At 45.4% G+C, this 27,071-nt stretch overlaps 1 protein-coding gene and 1 long non-coding RNA gene across 10 annotated transcripts in view; one reads left to right on the forward strand and one right to left on the reverse strand.

Annotated features, from left to right (window-relative positions):
• The window catches only part of ZNF532 (zinc finger protein 532), a 41,649-nt gene extending 22,857 nt beyond the window's left edge, over positions 1 to 18,792 (forward strand). For 5 of the 6 annotated variants that reach the window (XM_021379947.1, XM_021379946.1, XM_021379944.1 and 2 more), the window contains 6 exons: positions 63 to 239; positions 4,886 to 5,048; positions 8,502 to 8,780; positions 15,934 to 16,046; positions 16,682 to 16,829; positions 17,095 to 18,792. In XM_021379947.1, the coding sequence (XP_021235622.1) occupies positions 63 to 239; positions 4,886 to 5,048; positions 8,502 to 8,780; positions 15,934 to 16,046; positions 16,682 to 16,829; positions 17,095 to 17,589 (1,375 nt within the window). In that variant the 3' untranslated portion in view covers positions 17,590 to 18,792. The remainder of the gene's footprint in view (positions 1 to 62; positions 240 to 4,885; positions 5,049 to 8,501; positions 8,781 to 15,933; positions 16,047 to 16,681; positions 16,830 to 17,094) is intronic. The other variant, XM_021379949.1, reaches the window with a different exon arrangement.
• LOC110390141 lies at positions 18,971 to 26,746 on the reverse strand. Of its 4 annotated transcripts, none has more exons than XR_002433595.1 (3): positions 25,511 to 26,746; positions 24,323 to 25,415; positions 18,971 to 21,776 (listed from the first exon to the last, which is right to left on the reverse strand). It is a non-coding gene; the product is annotated as an uncharacterized LOC110390141 (long non-coding RNA). The 4 variants fall into 4 exon arrangements; XR_002433594.1 differs by having other exon boundaries at positions 18,971 to 20,388; positions 20,757 to 21,776; positions 24,323 to 26,746; XR_002433593.1 differs by having other exon boundaries at positions 18,971 to 20,388; positions 24,323 to 26,746.

The raw sequence follows: 27,071 nt of genomic DNA on the forward strand, positions 1-27,071 counted from the left end.
TCCGTGTCTTGCAGTACTGCTTTTTGCTAGGCTGAACTGACTCTTCTCCACTCTTTTTGCAGCTGCGTGCATTGCAATGTTGTGTACTCTGATGTGGCGGCACTCAAGTCTCACATTCAAGGTTCTCACTGTGAAGTCTTTTACAAATGTCCTATCTGTCCCATGGCATTTAAATCTGCTCCCAGCACACATTCCCATGCCTATACACAACACCCGGGTATCAAGATAGGCGAACCAAAGTAAGCAAAATTAATCTTTTACTGTACTTGCCTGCATTTTAATAACTTGTGGAATTGCATTCTGTCCCGTGCTTACAGCGTTAGTGCCATACAACTGACAGTTTGTCATCCGTTTGGTAATGCGTGGTGTTCTTGTGATATAATTTTTTTGAGTTTTTAGCTGGGAATTTGGCAAAAGTTAAATTTCCGTTCACAACAGCGATGTCAGTTCTTTAAGCACAGCACTCCAGGAAAGTAATACAGTAAAAGAGGGGAGAGTTAGGTCAGGCCTGAGGGGGAAACTCTTTACCCAGAGGGCGGTGAGGCCTCAGCACTGCCCAGAGCTGTGGTGCCTCATCCCTGGAGGTGCCCACGGCCATGGATGGGCCCTGGGCAGCCTGAGCTGGGGGGGGGAGGCAGCCAGCCCATGGCAGGAGTGGGGCTGGGGGCGGTGAGGTCTCGTCCAGCCCAACCACACTGTGATCCTTCTGTGAACTGCAGGAGTAATTCAGACATCCTGCTAGTGTGTTGCTGATCCTTGGCTTTTAGTCTGCTCATATGCATTTTTACTACAAGCTGAGAAAATGCGATTCCATTGAGGACTGCTAAGGCTCACCAGCACTTGTTTTCACAACATCTGGTTGAAAAAAGTGATTATTTATTTTTTTTCTATCATGCTTACAGACAGGGGTCTGGTAGGCGAATTCGGAAGGCTGGTTCCTTCGGTGCCAGCAGTGCTCAGGGGTTGGGGTGTGTGCTGGTGGGGGGACCTCTGGGCAGCAGAGCTGCAGGGCTCCTCGGGGTAGGCACTGCTGCTGGCTGGGCAGTGCTTTCCTTGGGCTGCACAGTGTTTTGTGCAAGCTGCGAGTGCTGGGTTTTAGCTCTTCTATGGCTGTTATATCTGTCAAGCCCAGGCTGATAGGTGCTGGCTGTGTGCCTCGTCCAGGGCTGCCCTCCAGTTCAGAATGAAAACATGCACAGAGCTGTACTGTATAAGCTTTTTGTGATACATGAGCTCTCTTCTCTGCATTAAAGCCGAACTGTTTCCGTTCTGCATCTGGGAAGGCTGCACATCACATCAGTGAGTCCTTTACTGAAGGCAGCCAGGGGCATAATTAGGAAGTGAGATTCAGATCTCAGTTGCGGAGATGTTGAGTATTCAGTCAGTGGGAGCTGCAGGTGCAGCATGCATGAAATTCAGACTTCGTGCTGCACAGATCTCAGCCCCGTGCTTCCAGTTGCAGCCTTTCTTCTGCCTTCCTCCTCTGCTGGTGCGAGAGTGAACGCCCCACTATTAACTCCATTCTGTTTCTCTGAGGGGCACAGAGCACACTGTGAGCACTGCAGAACCTTGTCACAAACAGCAGGCTCAGGAAAACAGAAGGCAAGTGCGAGAAGCAATGCATCGTGCATTGTAATAATTAGATTTCACAGGAATCCTTCTTACCTCTTTTTCTCCTGGCCTATGAGAAGGTGACTGTTTATTTGGCAAAATAGCAAGAAAATTATTGCATCTGACGCTAAATTAAGGCACTTGCACCAGTGGCAAGTGAGACCTTGTTTTAACTCAAGGGAGCATCTTCAGTGAGAGGCTCTGAAATAGCAACACTTAACCTAAAACTTGTTTGGGTTCCCTTGATCTTCATTAGACAGCATGGAAGGAGTGGGACCACCAACTCCATGAGATATTTGCCAAGTGAAAAGTGCAGAAGATTTTCTGACCTGTGCTCAGATCTCTTGAGCTGCTTCTCATGAATCTGGTGAATTAAGTATCTTGAATTTCTTTCCTTTCTGCTTGAAAGTGGTGTTTTCCTGAAGTCGGCTGGTTTTATCACGGTGCTGTAGGGCTTTCCCAGTCCCTGCAGGGTCTGGAGTTCATGCTTCATTGTCACAGGTGTGTGTAGGAGCGCAGTGTCACCCCTGGGCTCGGGATGCCCGTGCTGATTACTGCCCGACCTTAATAAGGCCTGTCTCATCTACTGTGACCAGTGGTTTTCCTGTGGATTATCTAAAGGTATCTATGCTGCTCACTATCAATTGAAAAGGGAAGTTATTTTCTTGTCTAAGTTAGTTGGTTCCCAAGGATAGTTCTTGCCCAAGTGGCATAATTCTCTTTTTTCTGCTGTAGTGTTGTGTTAGAAGAAATACATCCACCTTTGATGAATTGATTTGATGCCGTATTTTTTTTAAAAAGCCTATCTACAGTGATTCTCAAATGGTTGAAATGAGATCATCTTAACATAGAGAAACAAATGGCTTTCAACTTTCAGCCCCATCATCTCTCTCCTGTAGCAGCCCTGAGGTGCTTTGATGTGCAGCCAAAGCTTATATGTGATTTCATTTTTTCTGCAGAGTGCAAGCAGCATTCAGGTGTTTTCCATGGCTGATCTCTTTTTGAATATTGGAAGAACTCTTGCTTGTGAAGCCAGATTATGAATATATATTGTACTCCCGGTACAAGATGTATTATCCTGCCAGCTCTGTTTTTTAGGGAGAGAAGGTGACAAGTTGACAGGCACGTCAGATTGCTTATAGCAGATGGGCATTCTCATGTCAGGAGCAGCTGTGTCAGTGAGTGCTGTGCAGCTCAGGGCAGCGGTCATTCAGGGCTGTGCAGCAGCAGCTCAGTGTTTGCAGGTTGGAGAGCAGTCAGCTCTGACATTGCCAGGGGAGATGCAGACAGCGTTATAAGAGACAGGTCTTAAGGGACAGGGGGAAAGTGTCTGACAACCCAGAGTCAGGGAATGTGTGCAGTTGGTACCGGCTCTGTGTGTGTTCACCAGAAGATTCCCTACAGAACTGCAGTACTCCCTGGCTGGTGGTAAAAGCACTGCCTCAGGTTACCTTGAGCTGCTGTGCTGGGGTAGGAGCAGAGCTGGAGGAGTGTGCTTGGATGCTCAGCAGCTGCGTGCAGCAGCTGAGGGAGGGGATCCACTGCACAATGAAGGCTTTGGCTCTTAGAGCTCCAGCAGCACATCCCGCAGGGCATTGTGGCTGCAATAGCACTGTGCCTGGACAGGGTTCTCCCCCTGCATCCACAGCAGCTGATCTGCTGTGCAGTGATCCATTCCCTTCCCAGGAGTGGACTCTTTGGATCCCACTTAAAACTGTTAGTAGGATCTCCGTTAAAACTGTAAGTAGGATATGTAGGATTTAATATGGATGGGAGGTGTGTGAGGTGGAACTGCATTTTGGAAATCTGTTGGCTTTTTCCCCACCTCTTAACATCAAGGAGCCTTCCCTCTTTCTGGCAAGCTCTTTAACACCTTTCTTACAGCAATTATCCAAGCAGTCAGGATTCTGAGGAGTAGACATTGGGAGTAATATGGCAAGCTAGAACACAAGTCCTGAATGACGTCTGAGGAGCGTTTGTGCCTGGCAGTGCAGAGTGGGTGCAGCCAGCAGTGCTGCTCTGTGCCACAAAGGGTCACTGCAGAAAGCAGTGCAGCACAGGTCCTGAGGGCATGCAGTGCAAATAACAGATCTCTTAGCACATGTGAGAAGCAGAGGAAGAAAAACACGGTCACAAGAAAGAGATCACTTGATAGAGCACAGAAATCATTTTTTCACAGGTTCGTGTGAATAACCGTAGTGGTTTTCACTGTTTCAAATATGTGGACTCACTGAATGGGTTGGACTTCATAGCCATGTCCTTGTTGTTGTCATCTCAGAGCACAGTGCAGGGGGGTCTTTAGAGCTCCTTCAGACAACGTGCCTTTGGAGAAAACTGCTTGGAGGGAAGGAGGAAGGGCTTTGGGTAATTTGTGCGGGTAATGAGAAAATGTAGTGCGCTGACGAGGTTTGTGGCTGGTGTTTTTTTAACAGAAAGTCATTCCCAAGGACAGAGATCAGTGTCAGGCCGGTGGGGCTGGGAAGGCTGCGGCCGTCCTTGCACTCAGCTCCTGCACCTGGCTTCCCCTTATTTTATCTGCAGTTTCTCAGAAGTGCCACTTCAGATGGCCAGTGGATTGTGTTTCTTTCTCATATGACTATCTATGGCAAATTTCTGCATTACTTTTCTTTCCCATTTCCTTCCATTCCTTTTCAAAATCAAAAACTGTGTATGCCTTGAGGGAGGGAGTTGCAGTTTTGGTGGTGTCTGTGCACTGCATTCATAGACAGGTTCTTAACGGCTTGTAATGGTGAACCAGGGAACTGTCACCCTGGGAAGCCATAACTTCCCATTAACAGGCATTAACGGGTTCCAGACCTGGCATTCAGGAGGCTCAAGGCCATATACATTGATAAAAAGAAATGTATCATGGAGCACATTACTGGTTATGGTCAAATCAGTGACTCCCTGAAAACGCATTGCTTTTGCAACCTGAAAGAGGTGTAGTCTTCATCCTCCAGTTACTGCATGACTTCAGGAGCTGAAGGTGTTTTACTTTCCGAGTATCATAAGCAGGAGTTGATGTTACTTATGTAACGGGCATGTGCTGTTGTTTTATTGCTTAATGGTTTAAAGTTTTCTATTTTTCTACCTTTTCTACTGCTGCTTCATTTTGACTTTGGAGGATGTTTTGAATTAGTTAAAATTTACCTTTTTTAAGGCAGTGTGAAATGATTGCTTGAACGGTCAGGTCTTGTCTGTGCTGAGAAAAGTTAACATTATGATTCATGTTCATCAACATGACTGACACTGTTTATTGTACTTCTGTTTTTAGAATAATATATAAATGCTCTATGTGTGACACTGTGTTTACTCTGCAACCTTTGCTCTATCGCCACTTTGATCAGCACATTGAAAACCAGAAGGTGTCTGTTTTCAAGTGTCCAGACTGTTCTCTTCTGTATGCACAGAAACAGCTTATGATGGATCATATCAAGGTGTGTAGGCATCTCTTGTTTTATTCTTAGATACTGTTTGTCATGCAATATATCATTTGAGAAAACACTGTTGAAAGGCTCGCAGTACCGAGAAGGCTGCTGAAAGAAATGTTAATGATTCCAGAACTGTAATCTGTGAAATCTTTAGCAAATGCTAAAGTCTTACTTTTTGTGTAACTTTCAGCAGCTGCGGTGTAACCACTTATTTGGTTTTTCTATATGGATGTTGATTTTGATACAGCAGGAATATCTCAGTGTGTTGCATTCGGTATGTCATTTTATCAAAATTATAATGGGGTTGTTGAAGTATGCAGGTCCAATCCTAGCAACTGTTGAGCCCTACGTTCAGTATTTAAGAATTATTCCACTTGTTAGGAGCTGAGAATGCTGGGTACATTTCAAAATCAAGTCTTTTATGTTTAGAACTCATGGTGGGAACCAGTGTGTTTCTTGAATAGATAGGGAATGTATGGGTGCATGCATGCGGACGCACTCACATGCACACACAAACATTTCCAGGAAAAGAAAAAGAAACCTGAAGTGGATTTTCTCATCAGTATCCCTGTAACTGCATGAAAGAATTGACTCAAGAAGATTTAACTGTCATCCTTCAAATCACATTACTAAGAATCGGCAGCCCCCTGGCTCTAACCTGTTAGCTGTACATTTTAAGTGCACTATTGGCAGTGCTGAAATCTCTTACAGCTTGTTAGCAGGATCTGGTGCCTGGTAACAGCTGAAATTTTACTACTTAAATAGTAAAATTTGTAGTAGTGAAAAGTAAGACATCTTTCTTGCCTACTAAAACAGTCGCTTTATGTTTTGGCCTCAACTATGGTGCTTTTGACCCCCAGAAATCACTGAAGTTGCAAAGAAAACAAGGTCAGATGTCTCGGAGAAATAGTTGGTCTCACAGCCAGTTCTAACCTTGAGTTGGAGATAGGGAAGGGCTGACCCAAGATGTTTAGGAATAGCATGACTGTGTTTTCTTTGATTCTGAGCCATTTTGTGTTTGCTGTAAGAATCATCTTTGCCAGAAAAGTACCATTACATCTGCACACGCCTGTTTCTGTAAGATCTGAAAACCACTGTTAGACCACGATCTGGCTGTAGTTAGAGCCAGGAGCTATTCTTATGGGCTAGGGCTGCTCAGCACCTCGCTGTGAAGTTACTCTTTTACATAGGATTTGGGTGCTTGTAACTCCTCTGGCTGCAGCGTCCCCTGCCAGAATTTGTACTGATGAGCAGTATATTTTTAGCATGTTTCGTTATAAATGATCCAGGCCTTTTTGAGAACAAGTCTAGGACATTAGAACATAGGCATTTAGTAGCAGTATTACTGCTTTTATTCAGAGTCACCCATGCTTTCACATTTATGAGGTGTGTATAGTAGTAGGAACAGCAGCTGAGAAGTATAAGTTGGACTTAAGGAGGAAAGAAAAAGAAACAGGGTACAGATAAAAGCAGAAAAGAACACAGAGAGGAGAGAACTGCTGGACAGGGGCAGAGCTCAGCCCAGCTGTGTTTGGTATGGCAAAACCATTAAGGCAGAGACCACGTGCATGAAAATAGAATGAAAAAGGACAGAAAGAGGCTCTGAAGGAGATTATGTAAAGCTACCAAAACAAAAAAACAAACCGCAACCTAGAATAATTCCTGCTGATGAGAATGTATCTTGTGGGCAAAATGTGTATCTTCTTTTCCTCTGATGGCTCAGGAGGAGAAAATGTCTGACAGCTGGTGAGAGCAGGGAGCAAAGGTCTGCACTGGAGGTGCAGCACGCTCGGTTCTGCTGATGATATGTGCAGTGACCACTGTGACTCAATGTTATGCATTAGTGCTTTTGGTTTATTTTTAATTAAGAAGTTAATTTTCAGGTATTGTATTTAAAAGTCACAGAAAGTTGAGCTCCAACATCTTGCACGCTCAGAAGTTACGCTGGGATGGAATCTCCAAATCAGTCTTTAGCTGAGTGAAGTTAAATGAATATTTAATTACAAAAATCCTGAAGCTGCAGGACACGTCTTCCTTCCACCCCACGCTCATCCTCCATGTCCTCATGCAATAGGATACAACCTCTTCCTTTACTGCACAATTTGTCTTTGCTCTTAGCTCCTGTCAGTCAGTTCAGTACACTTGGCTTTTTAATAACGTTTCAGCTTTTAAAAGTGCTGGCTTTCTTCTCCAAGCAACTATTCAGTAGAAGAATCTGTTCTGCAGGTCAGGTTGACATTTGCAGTTGATCCAGCAGGCAGTCCCAAGAGCCACATGATTTACAAAAGAGCTCGGTACAGAAGTATTATACTGAGGTAGCAGATGAGTATTCTTTCAGTCTCAGAATCAAGAACATGTTAGTTGCTTTTTGTTGCTGAAGTTGCCTGCGTGTTCAGGGTGGCCAGACACGTCACCCGGGGCAGTTACAATGGAGGTCAATATGTGAGATGATTAGAGTGCTGCCATTGTAAATGGCAAGTCTGTGGGATGGGAAGGAGCCCTTGCTAGTGGCTCCACGTTCAGCCATACGTTCAGTCTAGGTTGCAGCCATCTCTCTTGGCCCGGAACCCTGCCAACTGCTTCCTGTTGTGTCCACGTTCATGTATGAAATTCAGGCACACAGTTGAATCCCAGCACTTCCTGCAGCAGTTGTCTTCTTTGTAGGCTCAAGGATTATGCTGCCGTGTGGAACCGGCTCCAGAAACTGGGAGAGGGGAAGTGGAAGAGTTCTTCCCATCTTACGAATTAGCTACCTGACCTTAGATTCTAGAATTAATTGGTTGAGGAAGGGTCACTTCATGAGAGCTGCAAGGTGCTGAGCAGCGTGTCAAGCCCCTCTGAGCTGTCCCCTCCAGCCCCACACACCCTTGGTTCCAAGGACTGTTAGCAATGTGAAGCCCTGAGCCCTCAGAACCTGAGCATGCAGTGAGACAGAGCGTAGCACAGGCTTAACATAAAATATTAACATATCCTAAAAAAGATAATTGCCTGATCTTTCCAGAGTTACCTTTTCTTGTCTTACGTACCGATGCTCCGAAACAAAACTTGTCAGTAAAAACCCTGACTTCTTGGAAATATCTCTTTAGACACGTAGTTTGAAATGAGGGTGTTAATTAACTGCACTAGGTAAGTAAAGCAAGAAGCTGAATTTAACCTAACACACTTCTTCAGCCTTTTTTTTTCTCCCTATTCAACAGCAACTTAACCTTCACAGTCTCATTGTTTGGAGAACTGCTCTTTAGCTATGGCTGGCATCTGTAAGTGTTGTTGGCTAGTTTCTGCTCGTGCTAGACATTACCTTTATTTAGTCATTGTTTTTTAAGTTATGAATGTGATCTGGTAACAGTATGACAAAGAAGTAGAGAAACACTTTTGATTCAGAGGGTATTCAGCATCTTGTCAGTGTAGTTATATTCATCTGTGTTACTTGTTTACCTTTTAAAATTTATTTTATTGTAGTCAATGCATGGAACTTTGAAAAGTGTTGAAGGGCCACCAAACCTGGGGATAAATTTACCTCTGAGTACGAAACCCACAAATCAGAACTCAACCAGTCACAACAAAGAGGACACAAAATCTGTCAACGGAACAGAAAAGTTAGAGAAGAAATCTCCTTCTCCTATAAAGAAAGGAGAGCCCAGAAAAGTCACGAGTCGTGGCTGGACGTGTTGGGATTGCGATAGGTTCTTCACTCAGAGAGACGTTTACATCTCCCACATGAGGAAAGAGCATGGAAAGGTAAATGAATATTTAATTACAAAAATGTGAGTTAAACCTAAAATACGAAGTTATGTTGCTGGGTTTTTTTTAATGCAGTTGTGCTTTTGCAGGTAATTAATGTAAGTTCCATCATTATTCTTTGTTCTTACATGTATTTCATCTGTCTCTCTCCTGCTGATTATCTGTTGTCATTTTCTACACAGTTCTTTTTGGGAAAATGCAGACACTCTTAGTTGACTGTAGACTTGTTCATCCATTACCAAAATTTCTTCAGGATGGAAAGAATGAAAAATATTCCGGTATTTCTTCCAAGTTATCTCCTCTGATCCAGGTTCTTATTTTTATCTTTGTGCCTTCACCATTCTCCCTGTCTTGAAAATTCATCAGCTGTTAAACTCAGAGAATGGAGTCTTGTTTTACTGGTCCACTGAGAACCAACCTGCGTTTCATTTTAAAGATATACTCACTGCAAGGTGAAGTCATTGCTCTACTCTTACGCTTGCAGGTTCAGTCAAGAAGTCAGCTGAGTTGAACAAGGTGAAGTTTTTACTGAAAGCAGCGAGATGTGAGATAGCTTGCTCAAAGTTGATTGAAAGTGAAACATGGAAATGCTGTGTTCTCAGGTCAGCAGAAAGACAGCTGGGTGTCCTTGCTGCATCCCAGAACTTTTCCAATTAAATGAAAACGACTGACAGGTGGGCAGTGGTGAAACTGAACGGCTTGCAGGGAAGAGAGCTATGAAATTTACTTTTAAAATATAGCTAAAAAGGAAAAGAATAGCGATAAATATAACGCACGGCTGTCTCCTCTTTCCTTCTGCTTTTCACAGTTCAGAAAATTGCCCTGATAGGCATCCAGCCTCCTCTCTTTCCCATAGAGGTGGAGGGAGATTGACAGAGTTAAGACGTAGAATAGTACTCACTCCATGTCCTTGTGAACAGTCGCTTTTAATTAGTCACTGGTTAAACATTTGTCTTTTAGCTAAGGTGGCATCTTGGAAACATCAGGTGTGCTTGAGACAGTGGTAGGTCTTATATAAACAAAAGAGAATTAAAAGTATGCAGAATCTGTGTATTTTCCAAAATTTGAGGGTTACGTCTCTTAAGCAAGTAAGAAGCAAAAATAATGTTCCAAGGTTGAGCAGAGGAACATGTCATACAGAGGCTTTAAAAGGTAAATAATTCTTTGTGGAAGTTGGTTAGAACAAAGAAGTTTAGCATAGAAAAGTAGAGTCGAGTCTTTTCACATTTCGAGGTGTGCTTTTACTGTTTTCATGAAGCATTGAACTGTAGGTTCTCAAACTGCAGTTCTCTCCTTCAGTTGTTTTTCTGGAGCGGGGTAAGCAAGAGGGTCCTCCATAAAAGAGCTTGAAGTACTTAATTTACAATCCTATTCTAAACTTATGCTGTCCTTGACTTCCAGCTGAGGCATTTGATGACAGATAAGTAAGTAGGTGATGTTCACAAACATTTTTGCAGCCTGATAAGAACTGATAAAATAACACATGCTGCCACGAAGAGCACTGCTTGCCAGAGAACTTGATGTGCAGTTGGTTTCGTACTGTCTAAAACCTTTACATAAACAGTTTGTTTGATAACAAAGTGGTACTTGTGTCTTACAGCAGCGCAGTTCAAGGAGTCCATCTTCATACGCTGCAGCAAACAGTTCTGTGGTTAGCGATGAGATTTCCATTTTCAGTTCAGACTTCATTCTTCCACATGGTGTTGTCCTGTGGATTTGGATGCCAAGTTCACTGAAGTCAGATTTTCGGTTTGATGCAGTTTGGATCAGAGCTTGTGCTGCTGCTCCTGGCCAGCACCTGAGTCAAGGGATGAGTTGTGTAGGTAGCAGGAATGCTTTGCATGAGGTCACTCAAGGGCATGAGTATTTACAGCAATGAGGGCAAAGTGTTTATTGTCAAGCAAACATGGCCGGTAGAGGGAACTGAATGGTCAGTTCCTTTATTTTAGTCTTGGGTTGTTTTTATTGCTGTACCAGTGGCTGTGCCTCCTTGACCTTGCCTACATTAGTGGCAAAACTGCTGTGTCTGGCTGGAGCCAGGGCTGGAGCAAGGACGCAGCAATCCAAGTCTGGGTGAGCCAAGACTGGGAACATGGAAGGAGAAGGTAACAGGTAGCTGGTCCTTCAGTCAGGATTCAGGGCAAGGGGATCATGGGGCTGAAGGAGAATCAGCACGTAGGAATGAGGAGCTGGTTCCACAGAGCCTGGACCAAGTTACACTGGGGCAGCATCAGCCTAGTGTGGTGAAGCAGCCCAGAGCAGCATGATCCTGATTCTCAGAACTACATTTTCTTTCACCTGGTTCTTTCTCCTTGACAGCCTGAGGCCGTGAAGCTCAGACAGACAGCTCCGTTTGGTTTCTCCCGGTGCTTCAGAAGCTCAATTTTGCATTTCTGTCTACTGAGTTGAGGAGGAATTCGTGCGAATTGCTTCGGTTTCAGACCCGGCAGATCTGTTCATGACACTTCTGCCATGAAGTGCTTGTAAAGAAACTCCATGCAATGTGCTGCTGTCCCTGTGCTGTGACGATGAACTGATGACTTCTTTCTGATCCTGTAACACTCAAACAATCACAGTTCAGTTTTCTCTTAAAATTGGTCTCTCCAGGAGCGTGTAAAATATTGATCACTTCTGTTTTTCCAGTTAGTAGGAATATTAACTCATCAGTGCTTTTACTGGCAAACATAAATATCTGCAGGACCAGGTACACTTAGATTTTACACTGATGCAGTTCTTAAAACCAAAACACAGCAACTCAAACTCCCCATGACACTTGCTTCAGAATGAGCTGGAAGATCACATCCACTGTAATAAAACCCAGATCCATGTGGCAGAAGGCATGTAGAATAAGGTTAGCACCACACTGATAATGCTTTCTGATATTAACTTTAAATATATAGCTTCCTCCCTTTCGTGTTTAATAAGAATGTGCACATTATCTCAGGAACAGCCCTTATTATGAAATACTGAATAATTACTGCACTCAAACACTGGCCTGGAGGGAAGATTCATTGCTTATACTTATTTACTTATGTTTTATCCCTATTAAACAGCTCCTTGAGAAACAGGAGGCAGATGTAAATTAAAGTGAACAGATATCACTCCATTTGTTTCAGAGATGGGTGATAAAGACCAGTTGCTACTTTTCTTCCAGAAAACCGAAACTGTCGGTGATTTTAGCTTTTTTAATGGTTGCATTCAAAACATAACCCCTTTTAGCTGATCCCAGACCAAATTATTCAGAGGTAGGAGAGGTACAGCCACGCATGTCCTCTTTGGGCAGATTCCTGACATTATTAGGAAGCAATGGCACGTATACACATTCACGTTTTCTGTATCCTCTTCCTGAGCTGGCTGAAGGTTAGCCAGATAGTGGAGAACCTGTAGCCACCTTGGTCTGATTCTGCCTAAATGCTGTTTCCAAAAAGGAAAACTGACTATCCCAGACAAAGGGTGGTACTAACACAGCTGTGCAGCTCCTGCCTTGAAGCTGAATCTGGTGTATCTCAGCCAGGTACACATATGCTGAGCATCCTAGGACTTCTCCGTCAGTGCCTTTCTAGGAAAGAACAGATGTTTTCTAAGCAGGAATTGTTTTGCCAATTCCAACTGGCAGTGCAACTAATTTAACATCCTCTTGTTCCTGTAGCTAAGGACAAGATGCTGTGCAACAGGTCCTGCTGCACCTAATTACAGAATAATTGACCTGCAGAGAAAGCTGCATCATGAAGATCATCGGTTAGCTTTCTTTATGTACTGAGGACAGGTTTTTCTAAGAAGTTAATGGAACTGCACTCCAATTCCATTGAATTCCAATGGAAGCTGATGGCATATTTAGTCTGTTCCATTGCATGTTAGCAAGTGGCAAGGTTCATTTAAATTAACCATTTTGTTGCATGGAGCGCTGAATGGGAGCAGCCTGATGATCTGAACTGCTTTGTGCTCATGCACTAGGCAGTGGTTAAGGGCTCTACCAGCATGCATGTAAGAGCTTGAGCAGTTGCTACAGCAATGCCAACTTTATTGGTCTTGCCATCCACTTAAAATCTGGTTTATTTCACCTATTCTGTTTAAAACACACAAGCAAATACTAAATACTTTTTAGATATAGCCCAGGTTGGCATGGCTGATTCCTACATTGTTGGGCTATTTTGTTCACCTGTGCTCATCTCTGCAGTATTTTTAAGTGGGATGTTGTCACACTGTAGGAAGTTGTGGTTGCTGTTCACTGTCATAAGCAATTTCATGAGAGAGTGGCATAACACCTGTATCCTCATGCATATAACATTCAGATTTTCTGACTAAAAGAAAATGAAAGAAAAATATATCCTGCATATTAGCAGGCCCGCGTGCCTCGTGTTTGGGAATAAGCAAAAATATTTATTCTAGTTGCTCTCCCAGTTGCAGCATTCACTTTTCAGTGTCTTCTCCTTGCCCTTCCATTTCTCCTACGTGCATTTTTAAAGCGGGCAACCCAAAGGGTAACACAATATATTCAAGTCAAGTGCATCCTTGTTCTCCACTCAAGAGGTTTATAGTATATATAGAGAGAGATCATATATTATAACACATCGACAGGAATAGTATATCTCTTCATTGTTTTCATTTAATTTCATGTTCTGGCATTTTTTCTTTTTGCTGTCTTTAGTTCTTTTGATTTTTGCCCGCGTTGCAGAAACGAGCGCATCCGATATCCTATTTGGGTCTCTATGCAGCATCATCCCAGCAAATTTAGCTGAGTGACTTCAGGTCCTGCTCCTGCTGCTCCAGGAGGTACTGGGTGCTGCCGAGGACAATCCTCCTGCTGCTGTGCTGGCCAGGCACTTGAGGGTGCATCTGCACCGTGCAGGAGCCTCGCCAAGGATGCCTGAGCTGCCTTGGTTGAGCTTGTATGTTTGCACAGTATCATTCGGGGCTGTTTCTTGATGGAATCCGTAATATGCTCTCACATTTTGTTTTAGGCTTTTATAAATTCTTCCCAGAGCACGGCAGTCATTAAGCATACTGCAAAACCGTGTTGGAAAATGTACTGATCAATGCATTTAGCGTTAATGAGTATGCTCTGTGTGTACATGCTTTTAACAGTTTCAGAGAAAAACATGTTGATTCTTTTTTTTTATTATTTGTCCTTTAAACATAAAAAGAAAGTAATCTTGGTTGAGGAGCATTGTGCCTCTAAGGGCATGATGTGAAGGACTATCCCTAGTAAGATAACCATATCTTGTTTCCTAATGAGATTCCTCCCGCTTGCATCTGTGACCTTTCAGAAATCCTTTTCTTTCCGTCCTCCACATTCCCTGTGATTTTGGTCTTGATAGCAAAAGGTTCTCCATAACAGCTTTTACACCCTAGTTGTATGTGCAAGCCCACCATCATTCACTCCAAACTTTGCAGTAGATCATAACTTTCAGTAATGGCATCACCTCCGTGGATCTTCACTGGCGTGTACATCCCGTAGGTATTTCCAAGTAAAGTTCCATATTCAGATCACAAATATAAGGTGAATGTTTTTCAGTTCCTTAACCATTTCTGCGTGGCTTGAGCTTTGTATTATTTAGGATTGAGAATTGTTTATTATTATTAGTAGTAGTAGTAGTTTAGATTAGGCACCAGAGAATGACTTGCATCACATTAAAAATTTCCTGAGAATTGTTGCATGTCTCCATTGTTTAGGAATCTGTCATTTCCTCGGAAGCTGAGAACAAGTAAGCCAAACCCTTAGCATTCTTCTGCAAAGGAATCTTTGCTATTGAATGATTGGGGATGCAGGGACAGATCTTGTGTGGATTCTCCAGAGGAGTCAAGTAGGGTCCAGTTCCAAGCGTTGATCCAAGTCATTGGCTCAATGGCTTCAGCTGGAATAGCAGAATGATATTATTTGCTTTTTTCAGTTTCCCAAAGAAATGCAGGAAATAAAGCGTTATTGACACTGTGAAGGAGAGCTCTGATCTCTGTTAGAGCAGAGAAAGGTGATCTGGGAATGTCCATTCCCCCAGTTCTACCTGGGCAGCAAGCAAAGCCTTTCCTTGGTTTAGAATGCTTGCAGTCTGGGTGCAGGTGACCAGGATTTCTTTCAGGAGATTCCAATGAAATCCATTTCTTCTTCAGACCCCGTGCACCCTGATTCTGGCAGGAGTCATTGTGCAGAATGCTGAGTGGGGAGTTCTGGCCCCAGCTGGATTGTTGAAAAGTAGTCTGGAAAAGCCTTAAATGAGATTTTCTTTGGTCACTGTTTGGCTTTAATTTTCAAGATGTTATGTTGATTTCCTTATTACTACCAAAACAGTAGAAAATTACAGATAGGAGCTTGAAAATCTATTTAATTGTAGAAGAAGCAGGAGATTTGATTGGGAATATTTTGGTTTCCTTGCTGCAACTACTGATAAGACAGGCCAATTTGGACTGAGTTCTAAGATTTGTGATGTGCTCATAAGCTAATAAGACCTAAAGCATAGGTCTGTGTCATTCGTTCTTGGGGCTTTTATATTTCACAGTTTTGGAGACATCATTTCTTCAGATGCAAGAGCTCTGATGGCTGTGTTCAGCTGGAATGGCATGGATGGGGACTGCTCCATCCTTTTTACCCTCCTTCCTTTTCTTCCTCCTTCCACATAACAAATAGTGATATAAAACACATAGGATTCCCCAAACAGATGTGCCTCAAGTTGGCATCAGACTGTATCTCTCATTTCCTTGTGACTTTTCTGAGCCTTGCTGGCACATCAGTGTTCATGGTGTTTCGCTTTGGTCCTTGTTCAAAGGGTGCCCTTCACCCCTCGTCTTGTGGGTGATGGTGACCTCAGCTGCAGAATTCATTTGGTGATGGGAAAGGAAAGGTGAAAGCACATCTCTTCTGGTGCTGCCTTTACTGATCCAGAAATAGCCCCCTGATCTCCCTTGCCTCTTTGGTGGAAGAGCCTCCCTTCATCCACAGTCCGTGGTGCCTGTTTGCAGTCTTTGGTAGGTGTGTGCTGGCCACACTGCTTTGAAAGAGATCTAGTTCCTACAGTGCATGCTGTGCATGCTTGACAAAAGTGCTGGATACTGGTAGGTACGTTTCTTTCCTGTTACTGAAGGGTTTGACGCAAGGACTACTTTCGCTTAGCTTTTTTTTTATTATTATTAATGTGTTTTTCTTCTTCTTTTAAAGCAAATGAAGAAGCACCCTTGTCGACAGTGTGACAAATCTTTCAGTTCATCCCATAGTTTATGTCGTCACAACCGTATCAAGCACAAAGGGATTAGGAAGGTTTATACGTGCTCGTAAGTACTACTTCTGTTTTATTTTCCAGAAATACTAGGGACCTCTGTCCCTATAAACCAACCACAAACATTGTGAGTTGAATTCCTCTTCTTCGTAACTTTTCCAGGCACTGAGGTTAGACTAACCCAACCTAACCTCAGTCCCATGGATTAGCTCCAAGGAGATAAAGAATTTGGACTTGAACGCAGGATTAAGACTCCTTTGGAGCTAGCATTCATCCTTCATGGAAGGTGATTGCTTTCTTGCTGAAATTTAGTTAGGGAGAACTTCACAAAGTGTTTAATTGAATGTACAGCTTAGTTACATTAAGAGAGGTACGAGAAACAAACTCAGATGCTCCTGTTCTTTTTCTGACCCACACTTTGCACTGTTTTGGGTACTGTCTTCAGAGAACTTTTCTCTCATTCACTGTGAGTATAAGCTGCTCAGACATTTGTGGTTTTGTTTTGTAATTGTTCTCCCTTTCTGATAATACTTGTGCAATTAATTGGGAAAGCACTGTCTTCAGTGTTATCGTTAGTAGATTGGACTTGTCTGCGCTTATTTGCTAGCTCTGTTCACATTCTTCAGAATAGCACATCTCTTTCTGAGCATGACATTTGGACCTCTGCACGCCTGCTCTGTGTTTATCCAGGCACTGCCCAGATTCAAGACGTACCTTTACCAAACGACTGATGCTGGAGAAACATATTCAGTTGATGCATGGCATTAAAGACCCCGACGTCAAAGAAATGACTGAATCGAGCAGTATGGAAGAAAGGGAAGTAAAAGAAGATGCAAAGGTAACCACTTAGAAGATTCACTGAGTCACTGGGTTTTTGTGGGAATGCCTTCAGGATCTTTAAATAGATGTAGATATTTTGATCCCGTAAAATTCTGCTTTTCAAAACCTCTGCAACGATGTCCTCATGTAGGTGTAGAGAGGCTGCAGGGTGCACGGAAGCACGGTGAGCTTATCCCAAACACCCAGCCTTGAGCTGATGTGACAAACCGCTTCAGTCGCTCCATATTTATGCTTACAAAAATACTGTTTACGGCTTTTTTCAGGTTCCTAGTCCAAAGCGTAAATTGGAAGAACCTTTACTGGAATTCAGGCCTCCACGAGGTGCAATCACGCAGCCACTGAAGAAGCTAAAAATCAATGTTTTTAAGGTCCACAAGTGTGCTGTCTGCGGCTTCACGACGGAAAATCTCCTCCAGTTTCACGAACATATTCCTCAGCACAAATCTGATGGCTCTTCCTACCAGTGCAGGGAGTGCGGACTCTGCTACACGTCTCACGTGTCTCTCTCCAGGCACCTCTTCATTGTGCACAAGCTGAAGGAGCCGCAGCCAGTGTCAAAGCAGAATGGGTCCGGGGAGGAAAATCAGCAAGAGAATAAACCCAACCACGAGGACGAGCCGACTGACAGCGCAGTGTCGGACAGGAGATGCAAAGTGTGCGCAAAGACTTTTGAAACGGAAGCGGCCTTAAATACTCACATGAGAACACATGGCATGGCCTTCATCAAGTCGAAAAGAATGAGCTCGGCGGACAAGTGATCAGATCATTTGGGACACGGAAATCTCTCTCTCCACATTGGAATACTAATGACATTTTTGTTACAGAAAGTTCAAGGCATAATAGTGTTAACAGTACTGTTCAGGCTGTTGCAATATATTCTGCATAACGACGTCCCCCTTCGCCTCATTGTCTCTACCCTCAAAACCATTGAAGCAGTATTTGAGTTGAAAAGAGTTTGTATATATTTAAACTAATAACTTTTATACTCTTTGTTACGTGTTTGTATTGGTATCTAGTGGAAAATCTGTTTTTTTTTTTGTTTGTTTGTTTGTTTGTTTTGTTTCTGTTTTTTTGTAGTAAGTTTCTCTAAAACAGAGTTCTTAAAGCTGGGGCAGTTTCCCAGGTTCTCTTAAACCGTTTCTTACGTGAATGCTTCTGACGGAAAGTTTAGCAAATGGGAGCACAGCAGAAGGCAGCGCCTGGAGGGGAAAGGAAGCAAGCAAGCCAAGGGGAGATGCTGCTACATCCTGCAGGACTCTGGATGCTTCTGCATGCAGAAGGAAGCTGTCGGACTTTCTCTCCCAAAACAGCATCCCTGCACACGTGAAGAGCAGTGCTGGTTGAGGCACCAACGCCAGAACAGGTGCAGACACCCCAGGGTGATCAGGTACTTCTGCAAAGTGTCATTGCACAGGTATATATATAGATATATATATATATCATGAAGTAATTTTTAGCCATCAGGTGCTCGCGGTCTAAGCTCTGGTAGTTATAAAAGGGCTGGGCTGCTCTGGATTAAAGACTTGAGGTGTAATTAGAGGCCTAGGTTTTATCACGATGGCGTTTTTCTGCCATGTAATTTATTAAAACATATAGAAGCGATTACGCAGCGCTAAGCATTTTCCTTCGTCTCTGGTTATCGAAAGGAAACAGCCAACCCTTGCTGCCGGGGTTGGGGTTTCCCAGCTCCCTTTGCTCGTGCCCAATGTTCCGGTGCTCGGTGTTCAACCACAGCCGAGGGGAAGCAAACACAGCCCACCAGCCCAACGTGTGAGTACACTTGGAAACGCATCTGACATCACTAGGGAGCTTCCACCGGGGGCAGAGAGGCACCGCGCTGTCCCTTTCCAATGCGGTTCTCTGTGAGAGTGAACGTTCTTGTTTTCTTTTCGCATTTTACGCCTTGTACGTATCCCCCCTGCAAACCTTTTTTTGTCCTTTTTTTTTTTTTGTAAATAAAAAAAAAAACACTATCCCCACAAATCTATGAAATTGGACTGTATGCTGGCAGGAATACAGGCCAACATCAGGTATTCTGTCTTCAACTAAGAGACACATTTTTCGTACCTTTTCATTATTATAATGAATTTTTCAGCTTGCTCTTTCAGTTTGATACTCAAAGCTAGCCTTGGACAGCANTTTTTTTTTTTTTTTAAGAAAAAAAGGAAACAAGTCGTGTATATATAGGTAGCTGCATGATATACGGTAGTAACTGTTCGGTTCCTTCAAAGTCTTGCTGCTGTCAGATGTTACTATACACTATGTCCATTACGACTGTATTAAACACATTTCGTATGTAAATAAATGTGGAGCATTTTGCCCCAAAATATTTGTGAGGTTCTGTTATTTATCATTAAATTTTAGCAACTTTAAAGACCGGAAGCGTTTGGAAAAAAATACAGATCCTTCTCAGCCGCCTCCGTGACCCTTCTTAATCGCTCTGGACGTTGTGTATTGGACACACGAATTCTGCTTTGTCTCTTCATCCTCATTCACATTAACTCGGTCAGTGCTTCCTATCCCATTCCTATTACTCGTACGTGAGTGGTTGTGAGGCACTCCTCCATCCCGGCGTCACCCCGGCCACCACTGCCCTCCTCGTTGAGTGTATACCTCTGACACTTGTTTGTTGATGTGCACTGTCAACTGTACGACAAATGAGTTGCCACTATGCAGAATGGTGTTTTGTATGCAGTGAACAGAGAATAAAAATCAAATTTTCGCAGCCACTATTAACACTTGGGTTTATTTCACCACCTCGTGGTCCCGCACCTGCAAGGCGTGCTGTGAGCCGTAGGAATCATGGGATGGGTGAAGTTGGAAGGGTCCCCTAAAGGCCACCTGGTCCCACTCCTGCGAGGGATGGGGACACCCACAGCTCAGAGCCCCTCCACCCTGACCCCCAGCCATCTGCAATCACTGTGTCACCGCGGGCTGTGCCAGGGGCTGCAGAGGAAATATTTAAACACATTTTTCCTTGAGGTCTGACATTTGAGTTGTTTGCTTTTCATTAATGTTGCGACGCTGAGAGCCAAATCACACCAAGGCTCCCCCTTCTACACCTGCTTTCAACAACAGGGGATTAAACCTTGTAAAAGCTCTGCGAGGTCAGAAAGGGGTTGTTCAGCCTCTGCTGCCACGCAGAACACCGCAGCACTTCACCCTGCAGATCAGCTCCGGCGCTCCGATGAGAGCAGCGATGCTCACTGAGGCTTCAGGGAGCGCAGATGCAGGCAGAGGGAGCATCCCTGGAAGCTGCCTGAGTCACAGACCCAGACTGGCAGGGACGTTCCATGCAGGTGGAGACCTACTTGTCACCCGTGCACATACACTGACACGAAGTTTGATTTTTCTACCAGGCCTTAAAGCAGGTCTGGGCGGGCTGTCGGCGCTGCTCAGTTACCAGCTGGAGTAGGATTTGCTTTGGTCATAGAAACACACGAAGAAAGCAAAGCGCTTCAGTGCCAAGCGCGCGCCTACATCCCGCGGTGACGGCACTTCAGTCAGCGGCGCTGGTTGTGAGTGGGTCCCTGGAGGGGTCTGGGCTGAAGGCTGTCCTGTTCATAAACAGGAAAGAGGAGAGAGCAAAGACCCAGGGATGCAATGAGACTGAGTTATGCAGAGCAGTAAAAACATGAAATGACTGCAAAACATTGGAGAATCACAGAATCATTAAGGTTGGAAAGGGCCTCTACGGTCATCTAGTCCAACCACCCACCTGCCACCAATATTACCACTAAACCATGTCCCCAGGTGCCACATCTCCACGGTTCCTGAACACCTCCAGGGCTGGGGACTCCCCCACTCCCTGGGCAGCCTGTGCCAGTGCATCCCCACTATTTGGACAAGAAATTGTTCCCAGTATCCAGCTTGAAACTCTGCTGGTGCAATGTGAAGCCATCGCCTCTCGTCCTATCGCTGTTACCTGGGAGCAGAGGCTGACCCCCACCTCACTCCAACCTCCTGGATGGAGCAAGGGATGGGCAAAGCGGGCGCAACAGATGAATAAAGCCGTCACGATGATGAATGGGGATGCCTGCTCCCCTCATGAGAAAGGAGGGTGGAGGGTTCAGACGTGCTTCTCCGTCTCGTATGGGCGACTGCGCAGCAGGATGCTGCAGATCCTGAGATTTTGTATGAATCAAAAAGTAATTAGAGAGAGTAATTAGAGGACTCCTCAAACACAAAGACAGCTTGTCTGCCTTCGGGAGTCCCTGTTCTCAAAGCCTCTCTGGTCATCCGGTGCTTTTGGCTTTGTCAGAGGCATGGCACGAGCAAGACCAACCTTGGTTCTGCTTCGGGCAGGCTCAGTGATCTCTTCCCGGCCCAAGCTGTATGTTTTTCCTGCACACTGAGCTCTGTGGGGCTCTGTCCTCTGCTTTTTCCACGGACTGGGGGCAGCTCGGGCTGACCACAGCTCCTGGCTTCTCCTGGGCATTTGCAGATGCAGAATTTGACCTTCCGAATGCCCTGATGCTCTCAGTTCTCAACCGCTGAGTGTCCACGGGGAACTCAGTGTGCCAGGGCTGTTTAGCTTTAAAAGGGTTTTTATATAACCATGACCTTTTCATTCTGTTGGTTTTACCTTTCTCAGTGTTCCGGGCATGCACGCACACGCGCAGCCGCCAGGGCAATAATGGGACACAGAAAAAACCTATTTCACTGTAAAACCTTTCTCAAATATTGGGGCAGTTCAGGAGTGAACTCCTTCTGTTTGAATATCAGATTATTGCAGAAAGGTTATCTGCCCAGGCTCCCAGAAGGACAAGGGCTGGGTAACACAGCAAGAAGGGAAAGCAGAGCACAGGGCAGCAAGCACAGCAAGCAGCTCCCTCCTTCCCTTTGAGATGAACCGTGCTGTCTCCTCCTTGGTGACCATAACAAACTGTCCGGCTGGGAGTGAAGGCAGCACTGCGGCTCTCTGCTCCAGCACCAGAGTTTCTGGCTTGAAGGAAAAAAAAAAACAAAACAAACGTATTTGGAGCGGTAATGTGACCATCCGCGAAATAACCCAAACACTGTATCCCTCACAGATGCGTCCCCTAACGCGATTTGGCAGAAGCCTCCATCCCCTTTGTTCATATTCTCCAATTCTGCCGTTCTGTATGCAGGGGCTGTCGTCAGACGGCGGAGCTGTGGGTGTGCTGCCCCGCCAGCAGTGCCCTCCGAGCGCGGCCGCAATATTTCTGCTCTAAGTGACTGCTGCCTTCTCAGTTAGCATGCAGAGCAGCTCTTGATGAGTGCCATCAGGCCACGGCTGGAGGAGCTGCTTTCTCAAAACACCACTCCATCACTGCATTTACATAGTGTTGCTGCGAGCAGAGCCCTTGATGTGCAGAGAAGGTCTCTTCATCACGCGGCTCCGCGCGGCCTTGCACGGTTTGCCGGGCCGAGATGCTGCACTCCCATTGTGTAACGTCAAGCACATCCAGACGCTCATAGAAGTCAAGGCAGGAGCACTAAACAGCAGGCTCTGTGGCCGGAGGACAAATTCATCTCCACTGAACTCAGTTACCACGGATCAGATCATCTCTGATTGAGGCTCTGAGGGCCGTCGCCGTCTGATTTCTTCTTTTGTTTTCTTGGACAGTGCTTTAGGCTCAGCTCTTGAAGCAAAAAGCAAAGCAAACATGTGCCACTGTCAGCCTGAAGTGCTGCTGATCTTCCCAGGTAAAAGCTACAGCAGGGAGAAGGGAATGTGGAAGAGTCAACAACTATTCCAGCACATGGTGATGAGAAACAGAGAGGGCCTGGGTCACCGCATCCCCTCACTCTGAGAACATTGGGTGCACATGGCCACAGCATCGCAGAAACATTCACCCTTATTGCTAATGACTCATTGCTAATGACTCATTGATAACGACCCATTGATAACAACTCACTGATGACGCTTTTAGGCTCAGTGCTCTCCCTGCCTCATCAAGACGCTGAAACCAATGCGCACATCTTGGGCTGACCAAGAGACTGTTACTCAATATGAAGTATTTCCTTTACTTTGACTCCTCGAGAACATTCTTACTGCCTCCTCATTTGCTCTGTTTCGAGAATTGAAAACGTCTGAACAACATGTATCAATTATTCCTGATTTTTTCTTCCATATCTTGGAGGAACGGACATCATCTGCTGAAAGCAGAATGCACGGATCACTCGATCCCTCCCTCTTCTCCACCCTTACCCCAACAATCAAGAACCCAAACGATTGTCACAAACAATTCCCTGAAACACACATCCACAGAGCTGCAGCCACATCAGCTATCCCAACACCGGGCAGCAGAGCAGGCTGAAGACGTTATCTCACGCACATAGGAACACAACCATGCAAAGTGACTTTTCTTGAAAACTGTGCCTATGACTGTGACCTTTCCAGACAGAGACAGATCCACCATGGAAGGCAGGCAGGACAGAAGCCATGTGTGCTTGGAAGCAGCAGGCTCCAAAGAGGAGGAAGAACAGCACTGTCTTCGGCGTGAACACGGGCCCAAGTTGCTTCCAAAGCACAGGCTCAAGGGAACTGTGTTTACCCCAGGTGACTGCAGATGGAGCTTCCCTGTCAGCCAGCACTGCTCAGCTCAGAGATGAGATGCGAGCTCTTTGCCAGTGCCCAACCTCTTTGAAAACAAAGAGCCGTAATTCAAATATTTCCTACAGGTAGCACTCAGGTCCGGATGTTTGCAAAGGTCGGTGAAACAGACAGAATGTCAAGAGCTCCGCTTTTCTGCAGAAATAAAAATCAGCATCATTTCCTAGCGGCCGAGCGCCTGAAGAGCTGCTGCACAAACATTGAAAGCAAACAGCCAGAGAACAGAGAGATTCAAAAACACACGAAACCTTTAATAGCCGAAACTATCCTGATGGTACAGGAGCAGCCAGCAGCAGAGGGGTGGGTGAATCCCAGCAGCCATGGAGAAGGAAGAGACGTGCAACCCCAGCACGGATCCCTGGACTCGCTCAGAACAATGGATGACCAGAAGTGCTCTCTGAGCTCTGCATGGTTGACCAGCAGCAAGTTGGTTGCTGGAAGTATTTCAGAGGTGCTCTGGTCTCAGAACTAAGCGTGGCTTTGTGCTTTAGACACAAGAATGCAAGCAAGAAACTAAGGAGTCCCGGGTCCCATGAAGCTGCCTTCTTGCTTTTCTAAATTCCCCATAGAGTGGCTCTGCTTTCTCCTTCTGCTTGCTACCAAATTGCATTCCACTACTTCAGCTTTTTTATTTTCTCTGCCAGGAATGGCTGCAATGAAGGGTTCTAACACCATCCTTCACTTTCTCTCAGATACCGCCATGTCTGTGCTAAATGGCTCATCCTTACACTCAAGAATTTGGGTTTTCCCAGTCCACAACCGGTCTGTTTCGTGAATCAGAGCCCTACAAACAGTAACAGAGACCGTTCTCCTCTCAGCCGCTTGGCCCCACGCTGCGTGGTGCAGCACTGCAGCTCTGCTCCGGGATGCAAACCCATCCCTTCATTTCAGCCACTCATTTTGTGACTTACCTGCAGGGGGACTCCACGGAGCTATGTTTCAGGAAGACACGGGTGCACAGCAGCACTCTTAAGCCCTCATGTCGTCTTCCTACCGTCAGAATCCTGCAGCAGCCCCAAGAGCCTGCGAGTTACTCTGGTTTGCAGCAACCACAGGAGCACAGCGAAGCACCATGTGGCTCAGGGCTTCGTGGCCATGCTTCCTGGCATCCACCTTGTCCCTCTGCAGTGTTTGAGGGCTGCAGAGCGTGCCAGCCCAGTTACAACCACGCATCACGGTACTGCTCCATTCAGGTGTTGAAGCGAGAAAACCAGTCTGAATCAGCTCATTCAGGCTGGTCAGCCAACCTGAACTCCTTCCACAATCACAACTGGTGCGAAAGAACTTTGCAAATAATGTTATGAACTTCCTTAGGAGAGACACATGACAGAAAAGTGCCAAATATTTATAACTGTGTAGGCATACGCATGTAATCAAATACAAAATAAGCTTTAAAATTATTAAATAGGAACATGGGTGTGATACAAAAGATTTTGGGACAAAAGGTGTTGTTTTTCTTAATTAAAGCAAATACAATATTCTGCATTAACATCACGAATCCTTTCAATAGCTAAAATGAAAGTACCTCCATAACCACAATAAATAACATGAAGATTTCATTCCAACAGCAAAGTAACTTTAACAAAGATTTAATTGGCAGATATTGTTTATAATTGTCTGCGATTGTTGGGGCTGAAGTCAGTTCTGCCTGCTCTCTGTAAATCAGTGCAATATTCAGTGATTCACTCCAGCTACAAACACTTCTGGGGCAAACAGGCACGGTTTGGTCCTCTGTCTGCTTGAAAGGAGCAATCTTCTGGGATTGAAATGTAATTAGACAACAAGTAGCTCGTACGATGTATTTCAATTAGCGGTTTTGTGACTGGCATTTCTCAGTTGTAGAAATATCAGTTAAGTGGGAAACGCACTTACGGGAACAGTCAGCGACTGAGAGGCAGATTCCAGCAGCACAGCCCACAAACAGCCCCTGCTGCAGACATCACAGTGTGCACCTAACAGCCACCCAGAGCAGGAGCTGGGATTTACTCATCGTGAAGGGACTCGCTGAAAGAGGAGAAGAGGTGAGACTCTGTGACGCCTTTTAAGAGAATCAGTAATTAGCTATCCTTAATTAGAGGAGCAAATGAAAAACCCCAAACCTGTATGACTTCTCTCTCATAACTCCCACATTCGTTTCGTGGGCAGGTGACCCACAGTGCTTGGAGCCCTCATAAAGCTCCATTGAGCATTTACGATATCCTTCCTTTTCTCCATCCCGTGTGGGACAATGAAAAGGACTGCCCAACGCATCAGGGACGTGTGAAAACCAACATGCAGCTCCAGATGTTGTTGACAACGGAATAATCCACAGGACACGGCACCTTGTGGTCCCCTCACACGGATGACATTTCTTTATCACGTCCCACTCACCACCTTTAACCTTCGTGTTGGAAAGGCGAGCAGATCTGCAGATGGAAAAGCTCTATTCTTTTTTCATCCGCCTCAGCAGCACGGCACGAAAACCCTCCCTCTTTTTTTGGTAGGCAAGAACCCACCCAGTGAACACTTCTGAGGGTGGACCACAGCCTTTCAGGGCATAAACACCCTCGTTGCACATTTTTAAATGGGACAATTTGGACCTCTCCTCACAGCCTCCGAGGTCGCTCCTGTGCGTGTTCCTTCCCCACGTCTGTCTTTGCAATTGCTGCTGAACTCTGCACCTGCTTGGAGGGCTGCAGTGACAAATGCCCTATGGGTCTGTCGTGGCTGTGGCTCCAGGGGCCCTCCAGCCCCAGCACAGCACTGGGATTCAGAGGATGCAGAAGATCTCCTTTGGCACTGATGGTCTCTTCTGAGTGCTTACAGCACAGAGCCTGACCTACCAGCAGCCTGGGCTGCACTGCCAGAGGGGGATGTGTCACAGGACACCTATAAATACATAACTTATACACATATATATAAATGTATATATGTAACGAGACTTTATATATTTATATTAAAACACAACAAAAGAGGGCAGCAAAACATAAACCTGGCAGGTTGGACGCATGTAGTTTTAAGGATACAGAATCACAGAATCGTTAAGATTGGAAAAGGCCTCTAAGGTCACCTAGTCCAATCGACCACCCACTGCCGATGCTGACCACTAACCCACGTCCCCAGGTGCCACATCCCCACGGTTCCTGAACACCTCTGGGGACGGGAACAGGGACTCCCCCACCCTCTGGGCAGCCTGTGCCACTGCATCAATGCTCTCTGGAGACGAAATCGCTCCTAACATCCAACCTGAACCTTCCCTGGCACAAGGTGAGGCCATCACCTCTCGTCCCATCACTGCTACCAGGGAGCAGAGGCCGACCCCCACTCACCACAATCTCCTTTCAGGAGCTGTAGGGAGCAATGCAGTTTCCCCTGAGCCTCCTCTTCTCCAGACTGACCATCCCATTCCCTCAGCTGTGCTGTGCTCCACACCCCTCACAGCTCCGTTCCCCCTCTGGACACGCTCCGGGGCCTCAATGTCTTTCTTGCAGTGAGGGCCCAACACTGGGCGCAGCACTGAGATGCATCCCCACCAGAGCTGAGTACAGGATGCAGTCACCTCCTGCTCCTGCTGGCCGCACTGCTGCTGGCACAACCAGGATGCCACTGGCCTTCCTGGCCACCTGGGCACACTGCTGGCTCATGTTCAGCCGAGCACCGACCAACCCGGAATAACACAAC

Source organism: Numida meleagris, chromosome Z (genome assembly GCF_002078875.1).
Source record: "Numida meleagris isolate 19003 breed g44 Domestic line chromosome Z, NumMel1.0, whole genome shotgun sequence".
Taxonomy (NCBI): domain Eukaryota; kingdom Metazoa; phylum Chordata; class Aves; order Galliformes; family Numididae; genus Numida; species Numida meleagris.